Source organism: Dermacentor variabilis, chromosome 3 (genome assembly GCF_050947875.1).
Source record: "Dermacentor variabilis isolate Ectoservices chromosome 3, ASM5094787v1, whole genome shotgun sequence".
Taxonomy (NCBI): Eukaryota; Metazoa; Arthropoda; class Arachnida; order Ixodida; family Ixodidae; genus Dermacentor; species Dermacentor variabilis.
The window spans coordinates 44,522,335-44,546,545 of NC_134570.1; the positions used below are offsets into that span (position 1 = coordinate 44,522,335).

At 45.9% G+C, this 24,211-nt stretch overlaps 1 protein-coding gene across 1 annotated transcript; it reads left to right on the forward strand.

Moving 5' to 3' along the window:
• Nucleotides 1-6,316: 6,316 nt before the first annotated feature.
• LOC142573944 (uncharacterized) lies at nucleotides 6,317-21,879 on the forward strand. The gene is made up of 7 exons (XM_075683142.1): nucleotides 6,317-6,408; nucleotides 10,444-10,516; nucleotides 10,707-10,801; nucleotides 12,329-12,430; nucleotides 12,505-12,552; nucleotides 18,307-18,360; nucleotides 21,600-21,879. The coding sequence occupies exons 1-7, from the start codon at nucleotides 6,364-6,366 to the stop codon at nucleotides 21,747-21,749; spliced, it is 567 nt and encodes a 188-aa protein (XP_075539257.1). The 5' UTR covers nucleotides 6,317-6,363; the 3' UTR covers nucleotides 21,750-21,879.
• The last annotated feature ends 2,332 nt before the right edge of the window (nucleotides 21,880-24,211 follow it).

A 24,211-nucleotide genomic window follows, 5' to 3' on the forward strand; every position in this document is an offset into this window, starting at 1 on the left:
GCTCACGGCGAACGATGCGCGTTATATTTTCCAGTCCTGTCGGCTGAACGAACCGCGGCGGGTCTTCACAAGAAAATATCGCGGCGGTAATGGGCAATTTGTCGAAAGTTTGAGTGACGCGGCGGCGCTTTGTTTGTTCGAAGCGCCGGCACTCCTTTATAACTGCATCCACTGCAGCACAATCCTTACACATCAGGAGAAGGAAGGCATCATCAGCAATACCTTTTAGTATGTGACCAATCTTGTCTGCCTCGGTCATGTTGTTATCAGCCTTGCGACAGAGGGCCAACACATCCTGTATGAACACGACATAGGATTTTGTGGGCATGTGAGCGCGGCACGCAAGTTTTTTTTTTTTTCTGTAGCTGACGATCGACAGGTCTGCCAAACAGGCTTCGCAATTTGTTTTTGCAGCCATCTCAGCTAGTTAGGTCAGCTTCATGTGTATCGAACCATTGCTTCGCAGTTCCTCTTATCAGGTTTGCTAGCATCATTGTTGGATACCACCTGTTGTTGTCGCACACTCATTCGTATATCGTAAGCCAGTCCTCGACGTCGGCGTTGTCTGTGCCACAAAATGTCCCCGGGTCGCGCGGATGAGTGTGGATGACCGTTGGCACGGGCTGCTGAGGCGTTGTCACTTGTGTCGGTTGATTTGCCATTGTGGCGGCAGGTAGATGACGCCGCTGCGAAGTTCCGTGATTGTACCCAGCACCTTCCACCAAAATGTTGCAGGAAGAAAGCAGGCCTATGAGTGTAAGATAATGTTTATTTACAACTGGTGTATATGACGTTCAGGCATGGTATGGTATGGTATTCCTTATGCGATGGCGCACACCCACTGTGGGGGATTGGCCAAGATTTGGATGAAATTAGGCTATCTTTATTAAAGAACTGAAAATGGTAAAGCTAACTGGAGGAAATGAACAAAAATAAAATGTTTAAGAATTCAAGACAATCTCTTTGTAGCAATTATAAAATCCTCCACGGTTGAGCAAACATCCCTGTGGCACTGTCCAAGAGAGGAGGCTCCTAGAGAAAGGATATTTATAATTGAAAAGCTCAAACCAAGCTGTGTAAATCTTGATTCTAGATTTTTTCTTAAAGAAGTGAAACGGCGGCAGAATATGAAAAAATGATCTATTGTTTCATCTTCTCCACAGACTGGGCACAGAGGGGAGGGCACCAGACCTGCCCTGTGACGATAGAAGTTTAATTTTGGTATTCGACAACGTAATTGGGTAAAGATGACTTCAGTTTTTCTGGTGTGAAAGGAATTTTTAGGCCATGGGAATAGGAGGTGTCGATATTCTGAAAAATTTGCTACAGCTGGGTTCAAGAAGTCTTGAGTAATTGTATATCTCCTGAATCTAGTAATCGTCAGGTAAGCTATTGTAGGAAGTAATGGTAATACAGGGCCACTGAGGGCCGCTCTCGCGAGACTGTCAGCCATTTCATTCATGACTAATCCTTTATGTCCAGGCACCCAAAGCAATCTAATTAAATTTATGTGGGCAGGCACTAGAAAATGAAATGTACGTAAAAGGTTAGTGACACCATTTGCTGTGAGCGAGGAACATAAGGATAAAGAATCTGTTATGATTACTACCGCCGATGTTGACAGATTTAGTTTGCGTAAGGCTAGGACTACAGCCAGAAATTCAGCCAAAAATACGGAATAAAAGTCCGGAATCCTGATTGCAAATGACCAGTTGAGAGAGGGAGAGAAAATGCCAATTCCAGATTTTTCTTCACACTGTGAGGCGTCTGTCGCAATGACCGTACTTATAGCTAAACTCAATAAATGATCCTGTAATAAGCCGTTTAATATATTATAAGGGAGATGTTTTGCATTATTTGGGTAGATGTCATCAAATATAATTTCTAGGTTCTCTCGCACATCACAAATAGGCGGTACCTCCCAGAGACGTACATTTAAGGGATTTATCAATGTTTGTACGAAGACGACCTGTGGTGCATGAAAACGATGCCAGTGTACTCCGAAGAAAAGTGCAGGCTGAGAAATGAATATGTATTTCAATCTTCTAATAGGGGATTCATACAATTTCAAGACTGTTTGCACCGTCAGCAACCGAAATCTACACAATATTGAAGGCAACCTGACTTCTTGGTGTAATATGTTATTGGCAACATATTTCGGTAATCCGCAACACAGTCGTATGGCTTCCCGCTCAAGTAGAACAAGGGGACGTAATTTATAAGCTGGGGCACCAGAAAATAAAACACATCCAAATTCTAAAATGGGCCGCACATACATCTTGTATATCATTAAAAGTGGATCTCTCCGCATTCCGGACCGACTATTGCACAGCTTACGTAGCATACCAACTGCTCGTACTCCTTTTTTAACGATATGGTCAATATGGCCGAGCCAGTTGAGGGAACCGTCATATACTACACCTAAGTATTTCACCGACTCCACTTGAGGTATAGTCTCGAGGCGATAGGATATCGATATATTAACGGGATTGTTAAGAGGGAAAACCAATATCGAGGATTTTCTAACGTTAAGTGAAAGGCGAATTTTGTTTAACCAGGTTTCTATGGCGTTGAGGTAGTTTTGTAGTCGATAATATAGAGAGTGAATATCACTGTCTGATGCGAAGAAAGCAATGTCATCCGCGTATACGTATGTTTGTACATCTTGATGAAGAGGAATGGAACACATCAGAATATTAAATAGTAATGGTGAAGTGACAGCTCCTTGAGGAACACCTCGTGATTGATTATATATACTCGAGGAAACGCCTCTCAGACTGCAGTAAAATGTTCTTCCATTTAAAAATTCACCAATCCAGTTTGAAAAATAATTTGGAATCTCTATATTTCGCAATATATCTAATAAAATTAAGTGTTCTACACTGTCGTAGGCTTTGGAAATGTCTAATGTCACAAGGGCACATATTTTCCTCTGTCGCCGTGCTAATTTTATTCTACTTTCTAGGTCCACGTGAGCATGCCAAATTGAACATGATGGTCGGAATCCAATTTGGCAGGGGCTAAGCAAGTCCTTGTTCTGTATAAATTTAAGCATGCGGGCATATAGAATTCATTCAATTAATTTAACCAAATTTGAAGTTAGCGCAATTGGCCTAATGTTATCTATTTTATATCCTTCCCCATGATTTTTAAGAATAGGGATGATTTTAGCAATTTTCCACGCAGACGGAATCCATGAGAAGCAAATTGAGTGATTTACAATAGCTAAAAGGTCATCGGGAGCTTCCTTAAATAAAATTCTGAGCATAGTAGATGTTACCCCATCCACACCGGGAGCTGAATCTGGAAGTCGCTCCACGATTTCAGCCAATTCTAACATGGAGATTTCTGTAAAATCATCTGATGCCCTTCGTAAGCGAGAACCACTTGGCAAGACAGAAGAAAATCTAATTTCTAATCCCTTCGCGATTTCTTCTAGTGATTGTTTCATTTCATCGCTACTTAAGATTATAGAGTCAATATTAATTTGACGCGGAAGAATTTTTCTACCGCGGAGAAAACGGAACAATGCACGCTTATTTTTATTGTTAGATAAGAAATCAAAATGCTTACAGTCGAATTCATCTTTGGCTTTAGAAACTGTATGTTTAAAGACAGCTCGAAAAAATTTATAGTCACTCCAATTTTGGGGACTCTGGTTATGCAATAATTTTTTCCAAGCAGCTTTTCTCTTTCTGTAGTCTCGAGTGCATTCTTCATTCCACCAAGGACTGTAAGAATTTCTTTTATTCAATCCAATCTCAAATTGAGCCTTTTTTTGAGAACTTTCCAAAGCGGAACAGATAATCGTGGTTTTTTGTTCTGTAGGCGCATCAGACAGAGATGAAAGAACATTTCGTAAGCATTTTTTAAAAATGTTGTAATTTATGAAGGTTCGAACCTGAACACCTGTAAATGTTACCGGACGTGCAACGTCAAATACTATCGGAAGGTGATCACTGCTTGTCGAACAATCAATAGTCGACCAAGAAGTTACGGAGAGACTCGGGCCAGAGAATGTAAGATCTAGTGAAGAGTAAGATCGGCCTCTAACAAACGTAACAGATCCGGAGTTTACACACGTGAGGCGATTGTCCAACGACCAGTTCCACAATCGGGTGCCGCACAAATCTGTTCTTAAACCCCATGAGATATGGTGAGAATTGAAATCACCTGAGATCACAATGTCACGTCCACAAGAGTTAAGAACACTATCCAGTGTGCTAGTGTCCTGTACGCCAGATGGAAAATATGCATTAACTACGGTAAAAGGAGAACATCCCGGGAGAACCAATTTTATAGCTAGGATTTCACACTCTGGAGTAGAAACTTGAAATGAAATTTTAGCCTTATGGCAAATTTTAGATGAGAGAAGTGTAAGTAATCCGCCACCTCTTGTAGGACGGTCTAATCGAAATGACCTGTAGAATTTCAGTTGAAAAATTTCTCAGGTTTTAGCCACGTTTCTTGTAACATAATTAAATCAGGATTTAGTTGAGAAGTTAAACAAGTTAAATCTACTGATGCAGAATATAAAGAGCGGCAGTTCCACTGAAGCACATTTAGTGATCCTATTTTTTGGAAAGTGCCGCAGTCGAAACTGCCTTCTGCAGAATGTTATCCTTTAGAACAACACTGGACTGACTTTTCTTCGCCTTTGAGTGAGGACCGGGGGAGGAGTCTTCACTAATAGACGACATGGTTCTTTTATATGCTCGAGCATTTTGTTCTACCTCTGTCATCTCCAAATCTGTATTAATCAGATTACAAGTTGTAGGGCCCGCAGAAGAGGGATTTGAAAGTCCAATATCATTATTGCAAGGATTGGTGTATGATCTTTCATGGTTAGTTTGGTGCTCAGGATCAATTGTTTGCGCTGGTACAGGAGCTGGGCAGGTAGTTTGCATCAAATGAGATAAATGACTAGAAACGGCTTGGGAGATACATTCACCAAGGCTCATTGCCAACCTTTCCATAGCTTTTGTAACTGCCTTTTCCACAGCGGCCTCTATAGTTGCAGTAAGTGATCGGTCCGTGGTAAGATTTTGTCTACCTATTGTCCCCGCATAGCCAGATGCCCTTTCTTTCACAATGTTTATGGCCTCCATCCTAGAGCAGCGTCGACGATCAATTATTTCAATCACCTGTAACTCTTGAGCCCTAACAGAACAGTTTAAATAATTGGCTGGATGATTTCCATCACAGAGACAGCATCGCTCTTCTTGGGCATTACAATTACTTTGAGCGTGTTCTCCCCCACATGCGCAACAACGTTGTCTTGATTTACACCTAGCCATACTATGGCCGTATCGCCAGCAATTGCGGCATTGAATCGGACGCGACGCCAGGCGTTCAACTCTGAACACAAGGGGCCACACCTTTAGCTCTGACGGGCAGGAAGTTCCAGCAAAAGTCGCAATCACTGATTCTGTTGGGACCCGCTTATTGTCTACCACTCGAGTGCATCGGTAAACAGCAATTACTCCAGTCCCAGACAATCTCTCAAGTGTTTCAGCGGGAGAAAGATCAGCATCGACACCTCTGACTATTCCCTTAGTGCAGGCGAGGTGAGCAGGGATGAAGGCACTCACCGGTAATGACGCGAATGACGAGCACTTTAGCAAATCCGCGACACAGGACTGGTCTGGCGATCGACACACGATACCTCCGCGGCCGAACTGCCTCACTTCCGTGATGGTCTGGTATGAAGAGGTAGCAGCTTGCAGGGATTTCTGGATCACCTGGGGATTGGTTAGACGTATAAAGCCTCCATTTGAAGGAACCAGAGCCGCCGGGATGTTGCTCACACCACTGCGGATGAACAAATCTAGAGGTAATTCATCCGTTGGAATAGAGGCCGCCCATGGGGACAAACCCCTGCCTGGGGAGTTTTTAGACATCCGCCTAGGAAGAAGGTGGCGTTAGAATTAGGGAGAGCTCAAGAAATAAGATTAGTAAAGCCTAATATCACCCAAAACCTGGCCAAGTGACAGAAGCCGAAGCGAACAGGGAGCTCTTCTGCAGCGCGTGCCGTAAGCGCACGGCACGCACTAGAGGAAGACTTCGTCTTCCTCTAGTCCATGTCAACTTCTTTCTCTTCACCGTAACAATGTCAAACGCATATATGCGCATATCACCTAACCCCACACGGTGAAAATAAACATCCGGAGCCGACCGCTGCGGCCTCCCATGCTGAAGATGTGTGCAGTCTCTGGATGCTAACCACCATAATTTAATTATTACGTCCTTGGTCCATCGCCCGCACTGGTGGCACGTGCCATACTTCTCGGAGACATAGAAGCAGAAGCAGAAGAAGAGTAACACCGTCGGAGAGGGACATCCACAATAACTCCTGCTTCAGTCATGGTCACCAGGAACAACGCCAGGGGTGTGGCCCTCGCTTTCACGGTGAGAACTTCACGATGATTCACCATAACGTACGCCCGACGGTTAGCAGGGCATTTGTCGAAAAAAAAAAAATAAAGCCATGGCATAGCGTCAAGTCCTCTGTGACTGCGGTGCTAGCCCTTTCTCTGCCGACGTAATTTATTACGTTAGCATAGGAGTGTCAATGTTGAAAAAAAAAGTGTATGCGTGTAAAGCGTGGGAATCTGCTTACGTGGCAGAGCTAGAGAGGGGATGGAAGAGCATAGAAGAGCGTGTATATGTATGTAGGCAAAGAGAACCTCTTCAGGCTACCTTTCAGACGTAAGGGACCTACGATAAACAGAACACGTATTTGATTTGAAGAGTCTATCGCTGCAGTGAACGGTGGAGTAGCCACGGCGGCTGCATTTCATGGGGACGAAATGCAAAAGCGTCCGTGTCTCTTTCATTATGGGGCACGTTAAGGATCCCCAGGTGGTCAAAATAAATGCGCAGTCGTCCCACTACAGCGTCCCTCATATTCAAATGGTTGTTTTGGCGCGTAAAACACCAGAATTCACTTCACTTGTTCCCTCTTCCAAGCAGCGCACTGCAACATAGTTTACACCCTTAAAAGGGGAAAAAGAAAGGGTGCAATATTTAATGTGCCAATAACTCCTACTCTTGCACCCTTCTCGGGTTCGGGAGTGTGAGTTATAGGCATGTTTAAAGGCTTAGTCACTTCATGAGAGTAAATTATTTTGCAGTGAAATTGCCTTGCATGCTATGTCGGGCCAACATGTCGCGCCCGCGTATTGTAAGAACACCGTGCGAGGTGTTTGTACGCAACGTGAAACCCTGCGGTCGCTGCCTATGCATCGCCAGAGACTGCCACGTAAGAAAACAACAAACAAATTATGGAACCAATTTTCATTCCTTGGTTTATTTGGAAACAGATTTCGTATCGCAGTATAAGGGGCGCTATAACGTAAAAATATTCCAAACTATTCTATTCCAGTTTTGCAATCAGCCCACCGCGATTGATCAAACTTTCTTGGACCACCCCCACTTCACCTGTCTGTCACGCGACATCACGAAAACCGCGCTAGCTCCCCATCCGATGTGACATGTACACACTGATGATGCATAATTTGACCGAACAAAACAAAAATAGTTATTTCTGATTCGACGCCTTTTCGCCATTAGCCCTCGGCTATTGGTCTGAACAGCAGAAGAGAACAGCAGTTTACGATAGGTATCGAGGCACTGGAAGTGGTAAGGGAATACATCTACTTAGGGCAGGTAGTGACCACGGATCCGGATCATGAGACTGAAATAACCAGAAGAATAAGAAGGGGCTGGGGTGCGTTTGGCAGGCATTCTCAAATCATAAACAGCAGGTTGCCACTATCCCTCAAAAGGAAAGCGTATAACAGCTGTGTGTTACCAGTACTCACATATGGGGCAGAAACCTGGAGGCTTACGAAAATGGTTCTGCTGAAATTGAGGACGACGCAACGAGCTATGGAAAGAAGAATGATGGGTGTAACGTTAAGGGATAAGAAAAGAGCAGATTGGGTGAGACAACAAACGCGGGTAAATGACATCTTAGTTGAAATCAAGAAAAAGAAATGGGCATGGGCCGGACATGTAATGAGGAGGGAAGATAACCGATGGTCATTAAGGGTTACGGACTGGATTCCAAGGGAAGGGAAGCGTAGCAGGGGGCGGCAGAAAGTTAGGTGGGCGGATGACATTAAGACGTTTGCAGGGACAACATGGCCACAATTAGTACATGACCGGGGTAGTTGGAGAAGTATGGGAGAGGCCTTTGCCCTGCAGTGGGCGTAACTAGGCTGCTGCTGATGATGATGATGATGATGATGATGATGATGATGATGATTGGTCAAAAGTTTTTGGGCTGCACCCACTTCACCTGCCTCTCACGCGACGTCACAAAACCGCAAAAACTTACCGCGTCATAGTGACGTGTGCGCGCTAAAGATGTATTAATATGCCGAACAAAAGTGAATTTTCTTCTGAATAGCCGCAGGCTGCCCCGTTCCGAAAGGAATAAAAGATGGCTACTGCTGATCGCTCCGGCACTAGCTACTCGCACCTGCCGGAGAGCATGGGTTTATTTGCGTGTAATAAAACTTTTTGAGTGGCCGTGTAACGTTTTCGAGAACTTTCGACGCGTTTACGACCTCGTTCTGCCAACTCTTCTGTGCTGAGGATCCGTTTTAGCGTCATTCTTCAGCTTCCGTTGCATGCCGCCGCGATGGTCGACGAGCCACTGCAAGCAAAGTAAGAGAAAGCGGACCAATCGCAGACGCCAGCGCCACCCTCTTCATCCGGTTATCGATATTCAGTGCAGTAGCTCGGCCCAATCGAATCCCTCTCCACTTGAGCATGCTCCCTGGCCTTTTGTGATCCACTTAGATAAAAAGAAGCCGCTCAGTGCAGGCAATGTTATTCGTTTTTCAAGCAAACAAATGTGACCTCCTATGAACGAGGGGAGCATTTGATCGGTTTTGTTCAGACAACCCTGCGGGTGACCGCCCGATGCTTGCGTCGGCGATTGCGCAAATATGAAGTCAAAAGATGGGAATAAAAACATATTGGAATAGTTTTACGTTATACGACCCAGCAGTTCGTTTCCCATTTCCTTTCCTTTTTTTCGCTGTTCCCATTATTACATATATTTTTTTTTTACATTCAAGAACGTTTTTCAACATCAATTGAAATCGTCAGTGAAGAACAATTCGAATAATTCGAGCGTGTTTGCTTCGTTCCCCCCCACGAGGCGTTGTATACCTGACGTTTCGAGGAAAGTTCTGCTCTGAACTTATTTTGTGCTTGTCTCACATTTAAGAACATTCTTTAGAGTTTTATCGCGAACAACACTTGTGAGAGATAGCTAACGGGCCGATCACGTTCGGTCTTCGTCAGGCTTTGGTAAAAGAAGCCCGACGTTGCATGAGAGAAGATAACTCAGGAGCCATATGCCAGAGCATATAGAACCATCGACCGCATGGCTTTAAGCCAAGCACACTGGCCTATACGCCGCCACTTCGTTTTCTTGCGGGCAACGGGTTTTAAACTGCGGGAAACGAAACTGAATGTGTCCATCCACTTTTATGTGCATCAATTTATGGTAATATACTGATTAATAATAACCAGACAAGACGCGCTGCCCATGACTTTTTGTTCCCTCTCGCGCGCATATGAAATTTCTTCTTGTCAATTGTTAACCCCCCTGGAATCGCTTCAAATAACAGTTTACACCATGAAATTCGCCCTATAATCATAAAAAACTGACTACAGCTTTTAAGACAATTGGAATGAATATGTTCGCGATGCATCAATGCGTTCATACTCGTTAGCTACGTTCAAATACTCCAATAAAGCTTTTCTTTTGGATTAGTCCTAATTTACTCGATGTTGCTGTACTTCTTTGTATTGCTTTTGTTCCTGAATTTTCCATTTGTTTATGTGTACTTGATCTCATACGTTCGTATTGTATGTTATAATATTGCTTAATCATATTGTATTCCAGTTGCCTGCGCCGTTTGCGTTTGTTCGTGGAATTACTTTCTAATTTTCCGTTTGTCATAATTCCTGTTTACGGCATACCAAGCTCCAATCTCCTATTTTGGCCATCTTTGCTGTATAATTTACCTGTGTGTTTGACTATCTGAAACTTAACGAATCAAAATGATATGATTTGACATGATTTGACCCTTAACTAAGCAGGGGCGGTATTTTCGATCGGACGCGTCAAAGTCTACTGGGGCGACAGCGCTTCTCACACAAGACTTGCTTTGCTCATTTCCGCTCTATACATTGCAACGAGGATGCTCTTCGTCGGACAAGGAGGTGGAGAGTGCCAAGGCTTTGACATAACTGATGCTCACCTTACATTTGAGTTAAGGCAATCAAAGCATCACTGTAGCCTGTCAGTTATTTTCTGCTTTATTTCTACGTCAAGATCTTTTTTCCCTTTAGTTGTGCATCGCAGCTCATTGATATGCCATGGCAGGTCACGCAGTATTTTGCTCCTCGTGTGCCTCATAGGTGGTGATGGTCCTGGCCCTGGCGATGCAGATGGTCGTCATGTACTCTTCGGCGATTCTGTGCGACGCAAGGAGTAAGCATACGTAGCGCCAATACTCCTTCTACTACTCACATCTACTACTACTACTACTACTAATACTACTACTACTACTACTACCACTACTACTACGAATACCAATTACTAGTAATATAAATAATTGCTACCTATTAGCATGTGCATGGGAACGGCAGGTCGCATTAACAGCCCAACATCGCACACGCAGCACGCCCGTCTGTCTGGATCTCCTGGGGCTTCAGCTCTTTTCTGATGGCGGCTAACATCGGGTTCATCATCACTTGGATGGTCGCTGCAGCCACGGTGCGTATACCGCTACAGAGGAGCATTGATTCGCGATGAACTGGTACAACAACAAGAACAACAACAACAAATACGCGGTCATATCAAGCAAGGACGACTATGACATCACCAACAATAACAACATGCCGACCCGCCCCGATGGCTTAGCTGATATGATGTTGCGCTGATAAGCTCGAGGTCGCAGGATCAAATCCCTGTGGTGGTGGTTGCGTTTAGATGGGTGCGAAATGCCAAAAACGCCCGTGCCCCTTGCATTGGGGGCGCATTAAAAATCCGGAGTCCTGTACTACGGCGTGCCTCATAATAAGATCGTGGTTTTATCAAGTAAAACCACAGAATCAATTCATTCACAACATGCAGATAGAAACAAAGTAAATCATATCGTTGAATGACCTCAATATGACCAGCGTACCCGTGACACTTTAAGCAACATTGACAGACGTCCCCTGACAAAGAACGCAGTCTTGAAATGCATACCGATCCCGAAGACACCGCAGATAAAAAACATATCGAGCAGTCCGACGTTTACGCTACTCCCCTCACCCGAGTGGCGACGGATAGATAGCCGCGCACAGTGCGCATGCGCCATTCTGACCTTGAACTCTCTCTCAGGTAGGAACTCTTTTATCGTCTTAAACTATAGGCTAAACCACTTTCCAATTTTTTGTTTAGTAGACATTAACCTCGTGGACTGCTGCAAGTAGCATTACGTGTCTGCCCTGCACTATTCTTTTTTTTTATTGCGATAGCAATTACATCGACACTCCAGGCGAATTTCCACCATCGCCGTCGCCGTCGCCGTGATGTTCCTTATAAAGTGCAAGCGCGATACCATCACGGTCGCGCGTCGCATGCTGTATGTGCGAGCGAAAGCTTGCGAGGCTGAGCCGAGAAGGATGGTGGCGTGATGCGGCGATGTCTTCTTGCGCTCCCAAGGGACGAAAGCACGGACTGTGCGCGCTATCGCACGAGCGCGCGATAGGGCGGGTATAGGGGTGAAAGGTGGCAGGTTGGTGCGCATATCCGTTCCTTCTCCAGCTGCCTGCGGCTGAGCCCGGCCGTGACGTCCTATCTTAGAGGCAATCTGTCCTGGGTTTGAATGCTAGCCAACCGAAGATAACTGATGGCTTTGTGTGCGCTGTGTTCTCGTGCTCCTCGTTTGCGTTGAAGTGAGAGGCGACACGAAGGGGAGTTCGCTCACCGCTGTTGCCGCTCTTCATCACGCCAGCGTTATGATCGCGAGTGCCTGCGGTCATCGAGTAGAGATACATTCGTGTTTGCCTGCGCGTGCGTAACAACGCACTTGTTAGATTAGCTAGTGAGCGATTGGTCACAGCAGTTTGTGCAGCTGATAAAACGACCAACCTTACTCGTCCGGGATCAGGACTGACCTTACTTGTTCGGAATTCTGTCAGCTCAATTCTGGAAGCGTCACCTGTTATTTCAAGATTCTTGTCGCAGGAGCATTGCTCTTCAATATGAGCCGGGGAACGATGCTCAGTCACCTATGGCCATATTTGCGCGCAGGACAACGTGCGACGGATGAGGATAGGCCTGACGGGCGTTGCGGTGCGCCTCGTGGGCACAGCCATCTACATTATCATCAGCCGAGTCGAGGCCGGGCTATCGGTGAGACATTAAAAGGCTACGCTACGCATCGCCGAGCTGTTCTGCTGTCTAACCACCGAGAAATCCTGTTTCAGAAGCAGACCGTTTCCGAAAAGGCCGCCACACCTCTGCATGTAGGAGAGGTAAGCGATCAAAATCCGTCTCGCCATGGTGTAGCATCTGGGGATCGAATACGGCACAATCGCACTGTCAGGACACAAAACGAAGTCGAAAAGAAAAAAAAAAATGAAACGATAAAAGTGTGAATGATGGATTGCCAGTAGAAGCGCGGTGGTAGATTAGAAAAGTTGGATAAGCCTTGCGCTAAATATGTGAAGCGGAATAGGACAAGTTAAGGTTACACAAGTTGACGAGAAATGTATGCATGTTGCAAGCGGCTACCTTCTCTTCCCGAATGGTCCCACAGCACGGAGAGACCAATGTCGATTCACATGGGCCGCAAAACTTTAATCAAAACGCGCCAAAAAGAAAAAAAAATGACCGCAAATCTACGACTGCGTTCATGGAAACTCGGCCTCAGAGATAAGGCAACGCAACCAGATCTCAGAGACCTATGATGGGAGGTACAGCGCTTCCTACGAAATTGACCAGACGAAACTCTGGCCTTAGCGTCCTAGAGAACTGCAAGCAGAGCGAGTCGTCCAGCAATGGGAATGACGCTTAGTACCACAGCCTGCTATATACACGGCTGTGCCTGTTGGACGACCGCAAAACGGCCGGCATCTATGGAAACGCCACCTACGTAGGCTTAAAAACAGCATATTGAGGATAGCAGCGATCATCACCAGGCGCTAGGCGACGATGTTACGGCGTTGCCGCAGAGTATAGCGCCAGCAGGCGACAAAATTTGTTTGCACCCTTCGCATAATAATGGTTTCGAATAGCGGAAGTTTCTACTGCGGCCGCTCTTTATTGCTTCGTTAATGTTTCGGAAAGCAGGAGTATGCAGTCGCCATTTTATTGATGCAGCTATTCTTTTTTTTTGCCATCAGCGAGCACAGAATGTAAAAAGTGTACTGGGGACAGCAGGTACAGAAGTGTATATGGGAGCCTGTGTTAGTACATAGAATTTCCTGAACTTTATCCTTCTGGCTTCAAACGGTTTTGCGACTTTTCAGAGCTACGACGCTCAAGAAATTGCCGCATATAAACGTCATGATTGACGGCGATCATGCGCATGCGCGGAGTCTTATTGACTTCTGCATTCAGAAAAATGGGATTGCTTCGAAATTCGGGCTAACAAAGCCAGATAAAGCGTAGTTAAAGAAGGGGCTTTAGTGGGCATGCTATGCGTTGGTGAAGCCTGTGCAGGACGTGGCCGGTCCGCGCCATGCAGCACGGCCATACAGGTGCGTACGAGCGCGGGCGTGCAAACGAACCCTGCCGTGCAAAATTCAAACGCTGATATTCGGTGTAGTACATTCGGGGCGCTATTCTGGTCATTCCGCCATTTTCTTCGATGCGTGAGGTAGAGGCGACGCGAATAAAATGGCGCTGATGGCCCCATTTTGCTTTCGTAACGTGACGCCAAATTGACGTTTTGCCTAACAAACTGAAATGAAGCCACTGAACGTAAGGTTCTCGGTAAAGCAAAACACTTTTCCTCCGCAGTAAAAATAAAGAAGCTAGCTCAAAGCGCATGATTATTCCGTCGAAAACGCTTCTCGCTTCTATCGTCTGCTGCGTGCAAGCCGTCGTCTGCTTCATTAGTGAGGATGCGTGTCCCCGAGAAATGGAATGAATCCTCGCACCTTGGCGCCAACGCGCTTGTTTTCTGCCTTGGTACAACATACGTGACCTACCCGTGGCGATGCGCGCACGTTCTAGGCCACGTTGTCGCTGTCTCGTGAGACGCAAGTGACTCAGCCCGATTCGGATGGCTGAGAAAGGCCGAATATCACCGAAAGCGTTGTGGCCGCCAGAGATACCCACTTGCGCGAGGCAAGCGCCGGCACTACCTTCTCTTGTTCACTTCGCATGGATTCCTTTTTCATAAATTAAAGAAAAACGACGTTGTCATAACTTTTGACTGTGCGAAAAGGCATTAATCTTGGTCACAATACAAACGCAGCAGTGAAAAGTGCACAACGTTACAGAAAGTTTGCTATGTTCAAGCGATATGATTTCATTTAAAGGCGTTCTTTTAAAAAAATGATGGCCCAAAACACAAATGCCAACACCACCCGAGAGCGATGCAAATACCATGAGCACGCGATATGAACAAAATATCTTCATGGCGCCAAACGACGGGGAAAATGTGGCGATACGCATTCCTCTCGGCCGCCATTGCATATGGCTGCTCATTGGCATAAGTCGCACGGCTCGTCGCACCACAAATTATGGCGGAATATCTCTGTAATCGCGGCCCAGCGCAACGTCACGCATCGTCGAATTGACGTTTACGAAACGGCCCTTCCTGTGACGCTCCCCGCACCATGTTCCTTCAGCCAATCAGCAAGCTGGCCTGGCGCATGTCTTGGATCGCCACCATATACCACATATTCGCGAAATTCCAGATGCATTGCACTGACTACCGCTCACTTTTGTTTTGAAGCGCTAACGGCGCAATATAGCTGCCAAGTACCAACAGAGTGTGTTAGTCGATAAAATTTGTAGCTCCAAGTCACGTTTCGTCATCTTGATGAAAACGCAAAATTGCATTTTGCAAAACTTCCGTTTCCCGCGGGGCAAATTTCAAGGCGCGCGAGCTCTCCACAACCAATCTGAGAGTCAACATGGCGGATAATGGTGTCGAGCATCCAGGGTGTCGAGAATAGCGCCCTCGGTCTGCTGCGCGTAGCGTATAGGTGTACGGCGCGGTCGCCGCTGTTGTGTCGCGAGGTGTCGATCCACTGGCCACTGCGGCTCGCTGAGGACCCAACCGCGGTTCGCTCCCGTTTGGCGCCGCGTCGTACAGGCGCCCAAGTCGGAATCGGCGGCGTCTACGTGAACCGCCAAATCATCAAATTTGAACTGCGCGCCAGAGTGACGTACGTTCGGTATGCGGAGCGTTGTTTGGGCACCCATTTCCGCCGTAGCCTTGCAAGTGAAATTGCCGCCGAAGAAGGAACGGAGGCACCGCGAACGGTATGGTTGATGGCCAATAACTCCGTTTCTGCTGAACGTATTTGAGAAATTTTTCGCGGCGACGTTGTTCCGAAATAGTCTAATTTAACATCGAATGCATTTCTCGACTTGGATAATAAAAAGGTGCACCCCTTTCACACTTTTCTGGGCGCGGTGCGTGCGAGGTGTGTTTCGTCGTCGGGTAACCCGCTCCGTCGCCAAGTCGCGGAGGTCGGCGAGCGGCCGTCGCGTTGCGTTGCCGAGTTTCACGTCGCGCGATCGACTCGGGCCGCTTTGGCTGCGGACCGATGGGCGCGGAACGCGAGAACGCTCCTCCGCCCTGCTCTCGGTGAACGCTAAAGTACCCCACGTGGTCAAAAATTAATCCGTACGTACTCCTTCACTACACGGTGCGCCTTGTAAGCGTATCGTAGTTTTCGCACGTAAAACCTCTTTTTTCCCCCCCTTTCTATATTGAGATACGAACACAAAACGGATAACCGTTGTATCTGCGCGGCGGCCGCTTATCGAAAGGATGGGGGCGAAATGCGAAAACGCGCGCGTTCCATGCGATGGGGGCACGTTAAACATCCTCTGGGTCTCAAAATCAGTCCAGAGTAAAGCACGACTGTGTGCCTCATAATCAAATACTGGTGTTGGTACGTAAAACCCCAGAATTTATTAATTGCACACGCCTTCCGTAGAGTCGGGTGGCCGACTGGCTCGGAGTCTTCTGGCGCGCAGAGAAGCAATGTTTTGTGCTAGGATGGTAGCAATAGTAATTGCTGGTTTACTAAAAACAAGGAAAACATGAACGGACGCCATAACGCAATAAATATACCGCTGATCGTACTGCACCTAATTAGCGCAAACTGTTCGCACCTCAACAGCTGTCAGCAGCGGTGAGAGGGCAGTATACCGCGTAAAGGCATTTACATTTTTGGAAGATACTTACGGGTGCACAGCAGTCTATAGCTCGCAGCCTTACACCCGCAAGGGCGTAAACGTGTGAGTTATAGACAGGATCGAAGAACCCTTATGGATGTAAGTCGGTTTATTGTGTATGGCAGTAATTGGACAGGGAGACAGGATAGCAGAGTGCGATAGCGACTCTCGTGCACGGCTTGCGTCTATCTCCCAGCAAGTTTTTCACCTCTACGCTTATTTACAGTGTCATATGATTACCAACGCCTAGTGGAGTCACGTCGAGTTGCGGGGCACTTCACACACACACACACACACACACACAAAAAAAGCTTGCCTATTGGTGGAAACACAGAGACAATTTTCTCGCAAGTACTAATCAAAATGACGTCAGTTCTTTTATACAAAACATGGCATCACTTTTTTTTTCTTTTTGCGCAAGGAAGTGTCACTCTCTGCGCATAGATGGCGCTAAGGCCCGTTAAACTCCGATGTGCCGCCACGTTTTGAGCACCGGGCATCTGTCTAAGCATCGCTGTACCGCGATCACACACCTTCGCGCGACCTTAACCAAGAGAGGACAACTGTCCATTAACTACGCCACGCGGAGCACAGTCAGCTTTGACATTGCAATTTTGCGTGATGGCATGAACAGTGACGTACATTCCCAAGTGCAGCCAATGAACAGCCGAGTTAAGGCGGGAACGACCAGCACCGTCTTCCAGAATCGTATCACGCGGAGAGAACACCCGCTCCATCTTACGAAGGTGGCGCTGCGTTCGTCGAAAGCGTCCGGCCTGACCGTGTACGGGTCATCACACCAGCGCGTTTCTATGTATCGTATTGTGTTTGATTTTGTGACTCTGTTGTGAAGTTAGCGATTTTAGAACGATATATATATTTTTAATGTGCTGAAGCGCAATAGACGGGGCAAGCACAAACAAGACAAACAACTGGCCGAAAATTGCAGTGTTCCTTAGAACTATATATACATTGGTCGCTTCGATACGCGCGGTTACGCAGAGAAGAAAGCAAGTCTGAGGTTTTGGAAACTGTAGAATATTTGCAGCTGCACAGTTCATTCTTGTTTCTCTCCCTTTTTCGGGCAACTTTTGTTGCGCAAGAACGGCTTCCAATTTTGACGGTTTTCTAGACCGCCAAGCTTCAAGCTTACCAGTGAATTTAAAGCGACTTTTTCAGCATCGGTAAAGCAATAAACGCCCATAAATTAGGTGATGATGATCATTGATGATTCACAGTGACAGACATTCTACAAATCCCTCACTAAAAATAGCACGTGACATGTCCGCTTACGCGCCGTGGTGTGCTCCCAAAAATCTCTATATTGAAATGTTGAGAAAAAAGTACCTCAACAAAATGAATGCCCCATTGGTCCTCGCGGTTACCACTGAACTCCGATTCGAGTAAATTACGGCCAGACAAAATAAAACTAAAAAAAGAACTGTGGTATTCCGCGCCGAAACCACAATCTGAATATCAGGCACACAATATGGGATTGGCCGCCTCCACCTAAGCACGTGCAACGCGACATAGCCACTTAAGCTACCGCTGCTGTTGCCACACAAGTGCTGATGCATGCTGCCTGAAACACGCTTGTGAACACGTGCACGAGAAAAGAAAAAAAAAATACAAACGCCAGCTCTGGTGATGTTGGTGCAAGTGTCCGACAGTGCGGTGGTGCCTTTAAGGCAACGATGGCCAACCAATTGCCCCAGCGATATATCTCCTCAGAACATGCTTCAGCCTTGGGTGTAAAAATTTCATTCTCGCTTCATTAAAAAATTAGCGCTGCGCCTATACGTGCTGACGATATAGCTGTCCCAATGCTTTTCGTAGGTTGATTTAGTATCTTTGCATGTCAACAGAATCTGTTCGAAGGCCTATGGGTGATTCCAGCTGTGATCATGTTTGGGATAGAGGTGAGCCCTTTGTTCTTGCTGTTCTCTCTGTTACTTTTTTTTTTCGTGCTGAAAAAAAAATGTCGCTCACATTCGACTCCACCGATACGTTCGCGTCTCGAAGCACATACGATAACAGAAATTCGCCGCGCTTACATGCGCTCGGGTGTAGCGGTAATTCGAGCGTACGCGCAGGCATGGACCTCTAAAAATAGACAGCCATTCACTGAATGCTGTGAATGCAATTCACTCAAGCGCGGATGATGTTCCGCGTTACCGAATACGCGATGATCATTTTAAGCTTAATAATATCATTCCAGTTCTCGAGCTATAGATTAATCGGGGAGAGGCGGACATTATACTTGCACGAAAAAAATCAAACGCGTATTCAACTAATGAAACGAAATGCACTAATTAACTTCCTAATTAACAACTTCGCGGCATATGTTCCAATTGACGAATTGTGTAGCCGCCGAGCTTGAAAGGCGTATCCCAGTTGGAATCAATTTCCAGAATGACACCAGTTTGGTGATATGTGCCATCGAACTCGCCGATAAAAATGCACTGCTTTTACACTTCATTCTTTTTTTTTTTGCCAAAACGCCCTTTTATGCATTAAAGCACAAGAGTAACTGAAAGTAACTGGAACGCACCATCCATTTCGTTCCACTCTTTGGGAAATAGTATACCACGAAACCGGTGTCATCTTGTAAATTAATTTTAAATTGATACATATTGCAATTAATACATCGGCTACCATTCGTAGCTTGCAATATGGGCCGTAAACTGTAGTTAATTAAGAACTTAATTATTGAATTTTGTTTCCTTAGTTGAATATGTGTTTCCATTCGTGTAAAGTTCGCGTCTTCCAAAAAAATCCAGCTCAAGGACAGTAATTGCGCCACCTGACACAGGAAGGACCGCGCGACATCTTGACAGACAATGTTTGCTGGTTAATCTAAACACATCGTGCTTGTTGGACGACAAGGCAGCAGGTGGCACGTCTTTCAATAGAGATATCAAGCATTACAGAATTAACATTCAAAATTATACAACTTCAAAAAAATATATTCCAACACACTAAGGGTAATGCTACCCTCTCGAGTCACGCTTGACTGGAGAGCGTAGTATTTATTTATTAGCGTAGAAAGGACTTGGCCGAAAGACTTTCGGCCAGCCTTTCGGTCACAACGTAGGAGCGGCCCGCTTCGGGCTCGGAAACTATCGCGTCACCTAATCGACCATAATAAAGTTTTTCCATCCATCCATCTCCAATCACGTAAGAATACAAGCAAAAGTCACATATTACAATGAAATGTTCAATACCACTTCCTCACTTATTTCATCCTTTTACATTTTCATTTTATATGACGCAGTGATTCATCAAATTCCTTAGAAATATCGGGGACATAATAATTCCTCGTTTTCTTTCCATAGTTAACACTCGTGGCTTGAAACATCTTCCCGTTTTTCGTAACGCAACATATTTTTTACCAATACTTTAAAAACAGTTGAATGATGATATGCAACCACACACTCAAAGAGTTCCTGCGCTGGAAGCATTCATAAAATGTTACACTTTTCTTCTCTGTCTGCTTTTTCTAGTCCGGTTCCATAAGTTATGCAATTCACTATTACTTTAACTACGAGATTGATAGGTTGCTCCTTATGGGCAGAACATGGTCAGAACATGCAACTTTATGGTCAGAACATGTGCCATATAACCTTATACCTTATGCAATTACTGAAAACAAAGGTAACAGTACTATCACGTATATCTATGGAACCGTAAGTTTACCCAGGCGCTGTTCTCCTGCCACGCATGACTGAACGGGAGCTAAATTTATGCCTTTCGCTCAGTGTTCAGGAAGACGCAGTTTGTAAGTAAACTCTAAACAAGAAGGGAGAAGTTTCGGAATTTTGTATGCATATACACTGAAGTTACATCCTTAAGGAATGTGCTGTTTATAGAAGTGTACGTTTCATTAACATAAGCACTAGTAATTTAGAAGCACGCTGCCACACGGTAACTTATAATAGAAGTGCGCATTTTCACTATTCGGAATACATATACAGTCGAACTCCTTTATAACGAAATACTCAGGGGCCTCCGAAACCATTCGTTATACAGGTGACTTCGTTATAGAGGTCGCCAACCGCAGAGCTCACGATAGAACTGGGAGAAAATTATTCTTTCGCGATTCAGGCGATTTAGTTCTAGAGGCGTTCGTTGGGGAGGCGTTAGACTGTAAACTGATGTTAGAAAGGTGTTGTTTATTAGAATAATACAATTATCTGAGATAACTGCTATAAATCTAAAGGTAACATTTCTGTTGGGGCAATGCTGGCCTTTATATTCGTATTCATCATGTCTGCAAACTGAGCGTAACAAATAATGTGGATCGCTACCTCTACGCGTGCAATGACTAAGGAGGGTTGTATACGGAATCCGAGCTGCTGAGCATTCGAAATGCATTTATTAATCCACAGAGTCTCGCTAATTGCATCATACGTCCAAGAAAGATGACTTCGAGTACACTGAGCCTGCAGATTATAATGTGCCACAGTAATTGACGCCGTGAAATTGACGATAAACACGGAGTGAAGCGAAAATTCGGTGCTACAGCTTTAGCACTCCTGCCGAGTGTCACACACTCTCACTGGCTTGGATTTTCAAATTTAATTACGCACGCTAAGTTATCCACGTTAAATATAATACATAATGTTAAAAAAAACAACCTTCAGATGAATTTTGGACGAGAACTGCGTATATGTTTGCTGAATACGCTCATCATTGAATACGCTCATCAGCACTACACAAATGTAAAAACTTCATAGCCTTCACTGAACGCGGGTACAGTTGCAAAATTTAGGTTAACTAAAGTGAAACATCACATGGAAATACAAAAAAAAATTCAAGATGAAGTTATCGGAACAAAAATAATGCACAATTAATTTTATGGAGTGAACCCACTGCTGACGATGTTACGAACAAACCTGCGTAAAGACGTAAATAAATGTAGCTTATGCATTTGGTTAGGTGTATTTCGGTACACTACGGGGCCCACTCACCTTCAGAAGCACTCGCGTGAAGTTTAGAGCACCACATTGCGGCCGCGTCCTCGATACAGCCTACACGTGGTTGTACCTTTTTCTTTACTTTCACCGGGAAAGGGCATTCGTTCACGCACAAAGCCCAGTTGCTTGCACAGCGCTTTGACACGACCCGCCCAAGACGCCCCGATGGTTTGTATTCGCAGTGTGGCTTCGTGGTCACAATGGCCGGTTACACCGAGAGCTGCAAGGCGGCGATCGACGCCAAGAAGGCGGAGGAGGAGGAGGAACCAAGAGAGAAGAGCGATGGCAACTCCTCCTCCGGCGCCCCCGCAGCTGGCCCGAGCAACAACTGAGGACGCTGTATACATGCATGCCAGAGCCGGTGGAGACGTCGCTACTTCGACAGGCGGCTTCTTCATATTTATTTCGGCTGGCAGTTGCGCGAGAAAGCTTGCAGAGCACGACGGACGTGCGACCAATTAAAGCGTGAATTGTTTCAACCTTGAAACCGACAGCTGAAGATGAGTGAGCATGCGGTCGCCGAGCCGCGCCACAATGCCATATCGCCTGCTCGTGGCATATGCGAAGGAGGGCGCGGCTTTGTATCTTCTCGAATCTTCGTGCTTGTTATCGAGTAGACCGATCATCATGAAGGTGATAATGTTCATTTACTGTGACTCGTAACCGCAAAGGGGTATTGGTCACTAACTCTGCGGCGGGAAGACAGGTAAGTCGATTGTTACTGCGAGGATGGAAAATGAATATGGGAAAGGAAAGAGGCATCAGAAAAGGAAAAAAATGAAAGAACGTGGCGTTAATGTACAGTCAGTCTGACATAACGTCCAGGCTCTGCATCTGCATCTCCCAACCGAATTAAAATATTTAAATTATTTACGAACTAATCTGCGTACGCTATCATTATCATTTACGTCATCGTCGTCGTCACAATCACTATTATCGGGGGAAACGCCTTGATATGATTGCGTCAAATAGCTCGTTGACCGAAAACGCCGTCATCTGTCGTCTGCAGTAGCGAAACGGCAGCTAAATTCCCATTGGCTGTGACGCCATGTCACGGGCGCGTGTCGATGGAGGCGAGCGAGCGCGACGGCGCAACAGCATTGCGGCAGCGCGCCAGGTGTTCCGTGAGGGGAGAGGGCATCTCCGCGACTCTCTAGGAAGCCGGCGCGTGGCCCGTCTCTCTCTCTCTCTCTCTCTCTGTCACTGACTTCCACTGGGATTAGCTCCTGCGCTCACCTGCCACCCCCGGTAGCCACTACTGCTTCCTCGGTCGCTCCTCGCGCAGGACATCAGTGGCATGCGGCTTTGGCACGCCAGGCTTCTGCTGCTGCTTGATGGCGTGGGCAGCACGTACCCCTGTGGTACATTAATCGTTGCCTAAAACTCGAAGGACAGCTGAGCGGCGTTGAATTGAACATTAATGCTTTCGCGTGGGAGCGGCCCGCAGCGCGCTGAGTAGCGTACCTCAGGACCTTCATTAAAATTTTGCATCCATCCATCCATCCATCCATCCATCAAGAAGTCATAAGCAGTGTTTAGGTGTTCTCAGTTTTTGAAATCATTTGTTCAGGTTTACAAGAAGCCGTTAACAAAACGGAGGCATACCTCAAGACCTGTGGTCTCTCGTACGCGCCCGAAAAACCAGAATTATAAACATTACATAGAGAAAGCAAGGGACGACCTCTCAAGGTCACCCCCGAATTCGAAGTGACTCTCAATTAGTGGAGTTACTATACCTAAGGTAGAGTCACTAAGAATCCTTGGCCTCGTCATATGTGACGGGGCCGAGTCGTGGACTCTTCCTAAGCTCCAAGAGACTGTCCTCAAAGTTTCTCGCCTGGTGAGACGGGTCGCACCGAGAGACATAGGCTAAAGGAACAGCACGCCGTGAAGATAGTACAAACGCCTGTCATCAGCAGGGTAACCTACGGTGATGCCCTATACCTTAGACTCGAAAGGGCTGAAGTGGAGAAGCTTAACATACTAATAAAGAAAGCTTTGAACATATCCTTTGGTGTCTCTGGCAAAGCCTCGTCGGAAAGACTGCGCCTACTGCACACCAAGAAAAAATGCACTTTTAAGAATGTTTTCTCGTGCCTATAACTCGCGTTTTTAGGCCCATACAGAAGTGTATTTAAGCTAAATGTACACCAATCTGAAAGGGTGATTTTCTCTTTATTTCACCATTTCCATACAATGTACGTTTCTCAGAAGCCAGACTGCGTTTTATGTTTGCAGCGATATCTTTATTCCATCACTATTCTAATTTTTTGGTCGCGCCCCTTCGCTTTCCCGATGCTGAGGCCACGGTTTCAGTGCTTCAGTTTGTCTATCATTTAGCACCATGGAGAAACAACTTAAGCAAAACTAGCAGCCTGCGGAAGGCGGGAAGAAGAGAGGAGAAGCACAGTTATGAACTTTCCACATTGCAGCCTGTAGCTGAATGAAAGGGAACCGCAGCACAATAGTGACTGGGTGACAGCATCCGATGCCGAACCTGTGTCAAATCGAACCTTTCCGTTTTGTTTCGGAGCGCCACGCAGTCCAACGCGTGCGTTTGTTTTTCGTGTCTGTCGAAACGTAATGTGATTAATCATTTGCGGATGACGGTACTCATAATTCTATACAATAAAAAAAAGCTATTGTATCGTCGCGCCGCGGTAGAGCTTTGAGCTCATGTTTACTGCGTCCTGGGTTCGAATCGTGTCCAGGCAGTCTAAAGAAAAAAATATGTATTATAATAATGAGACCGATCAAGTTGTCCTGCGCAGTTTATACCAAAAAAGAACGCCCC

Bases quoted from the DNA above. Each gene is read 5' to 3' on its own strand.
- LOC142573944 (XM_075683142.1), top strand. From the start codon at position 6,364: ATGGTCACCAGGAACAACGCCAGGGGTGTGGCCCTCGCTTTCACG. The intron at 10,517-10,706 runs GTAAGCATACGT...TCGCACACGCAG, and splicing joins GATTCTGTGCGACGCAAGGA to CACGCCCGTCTGTCTGGATC. The intron at 18,361-21,599 runs GTGAGCCCTTTG...TTGTATTCGCAG, and splicing joins TGATCATGTTTGGGATAGAG to TGTGGCTTCGTGGTCACAAT.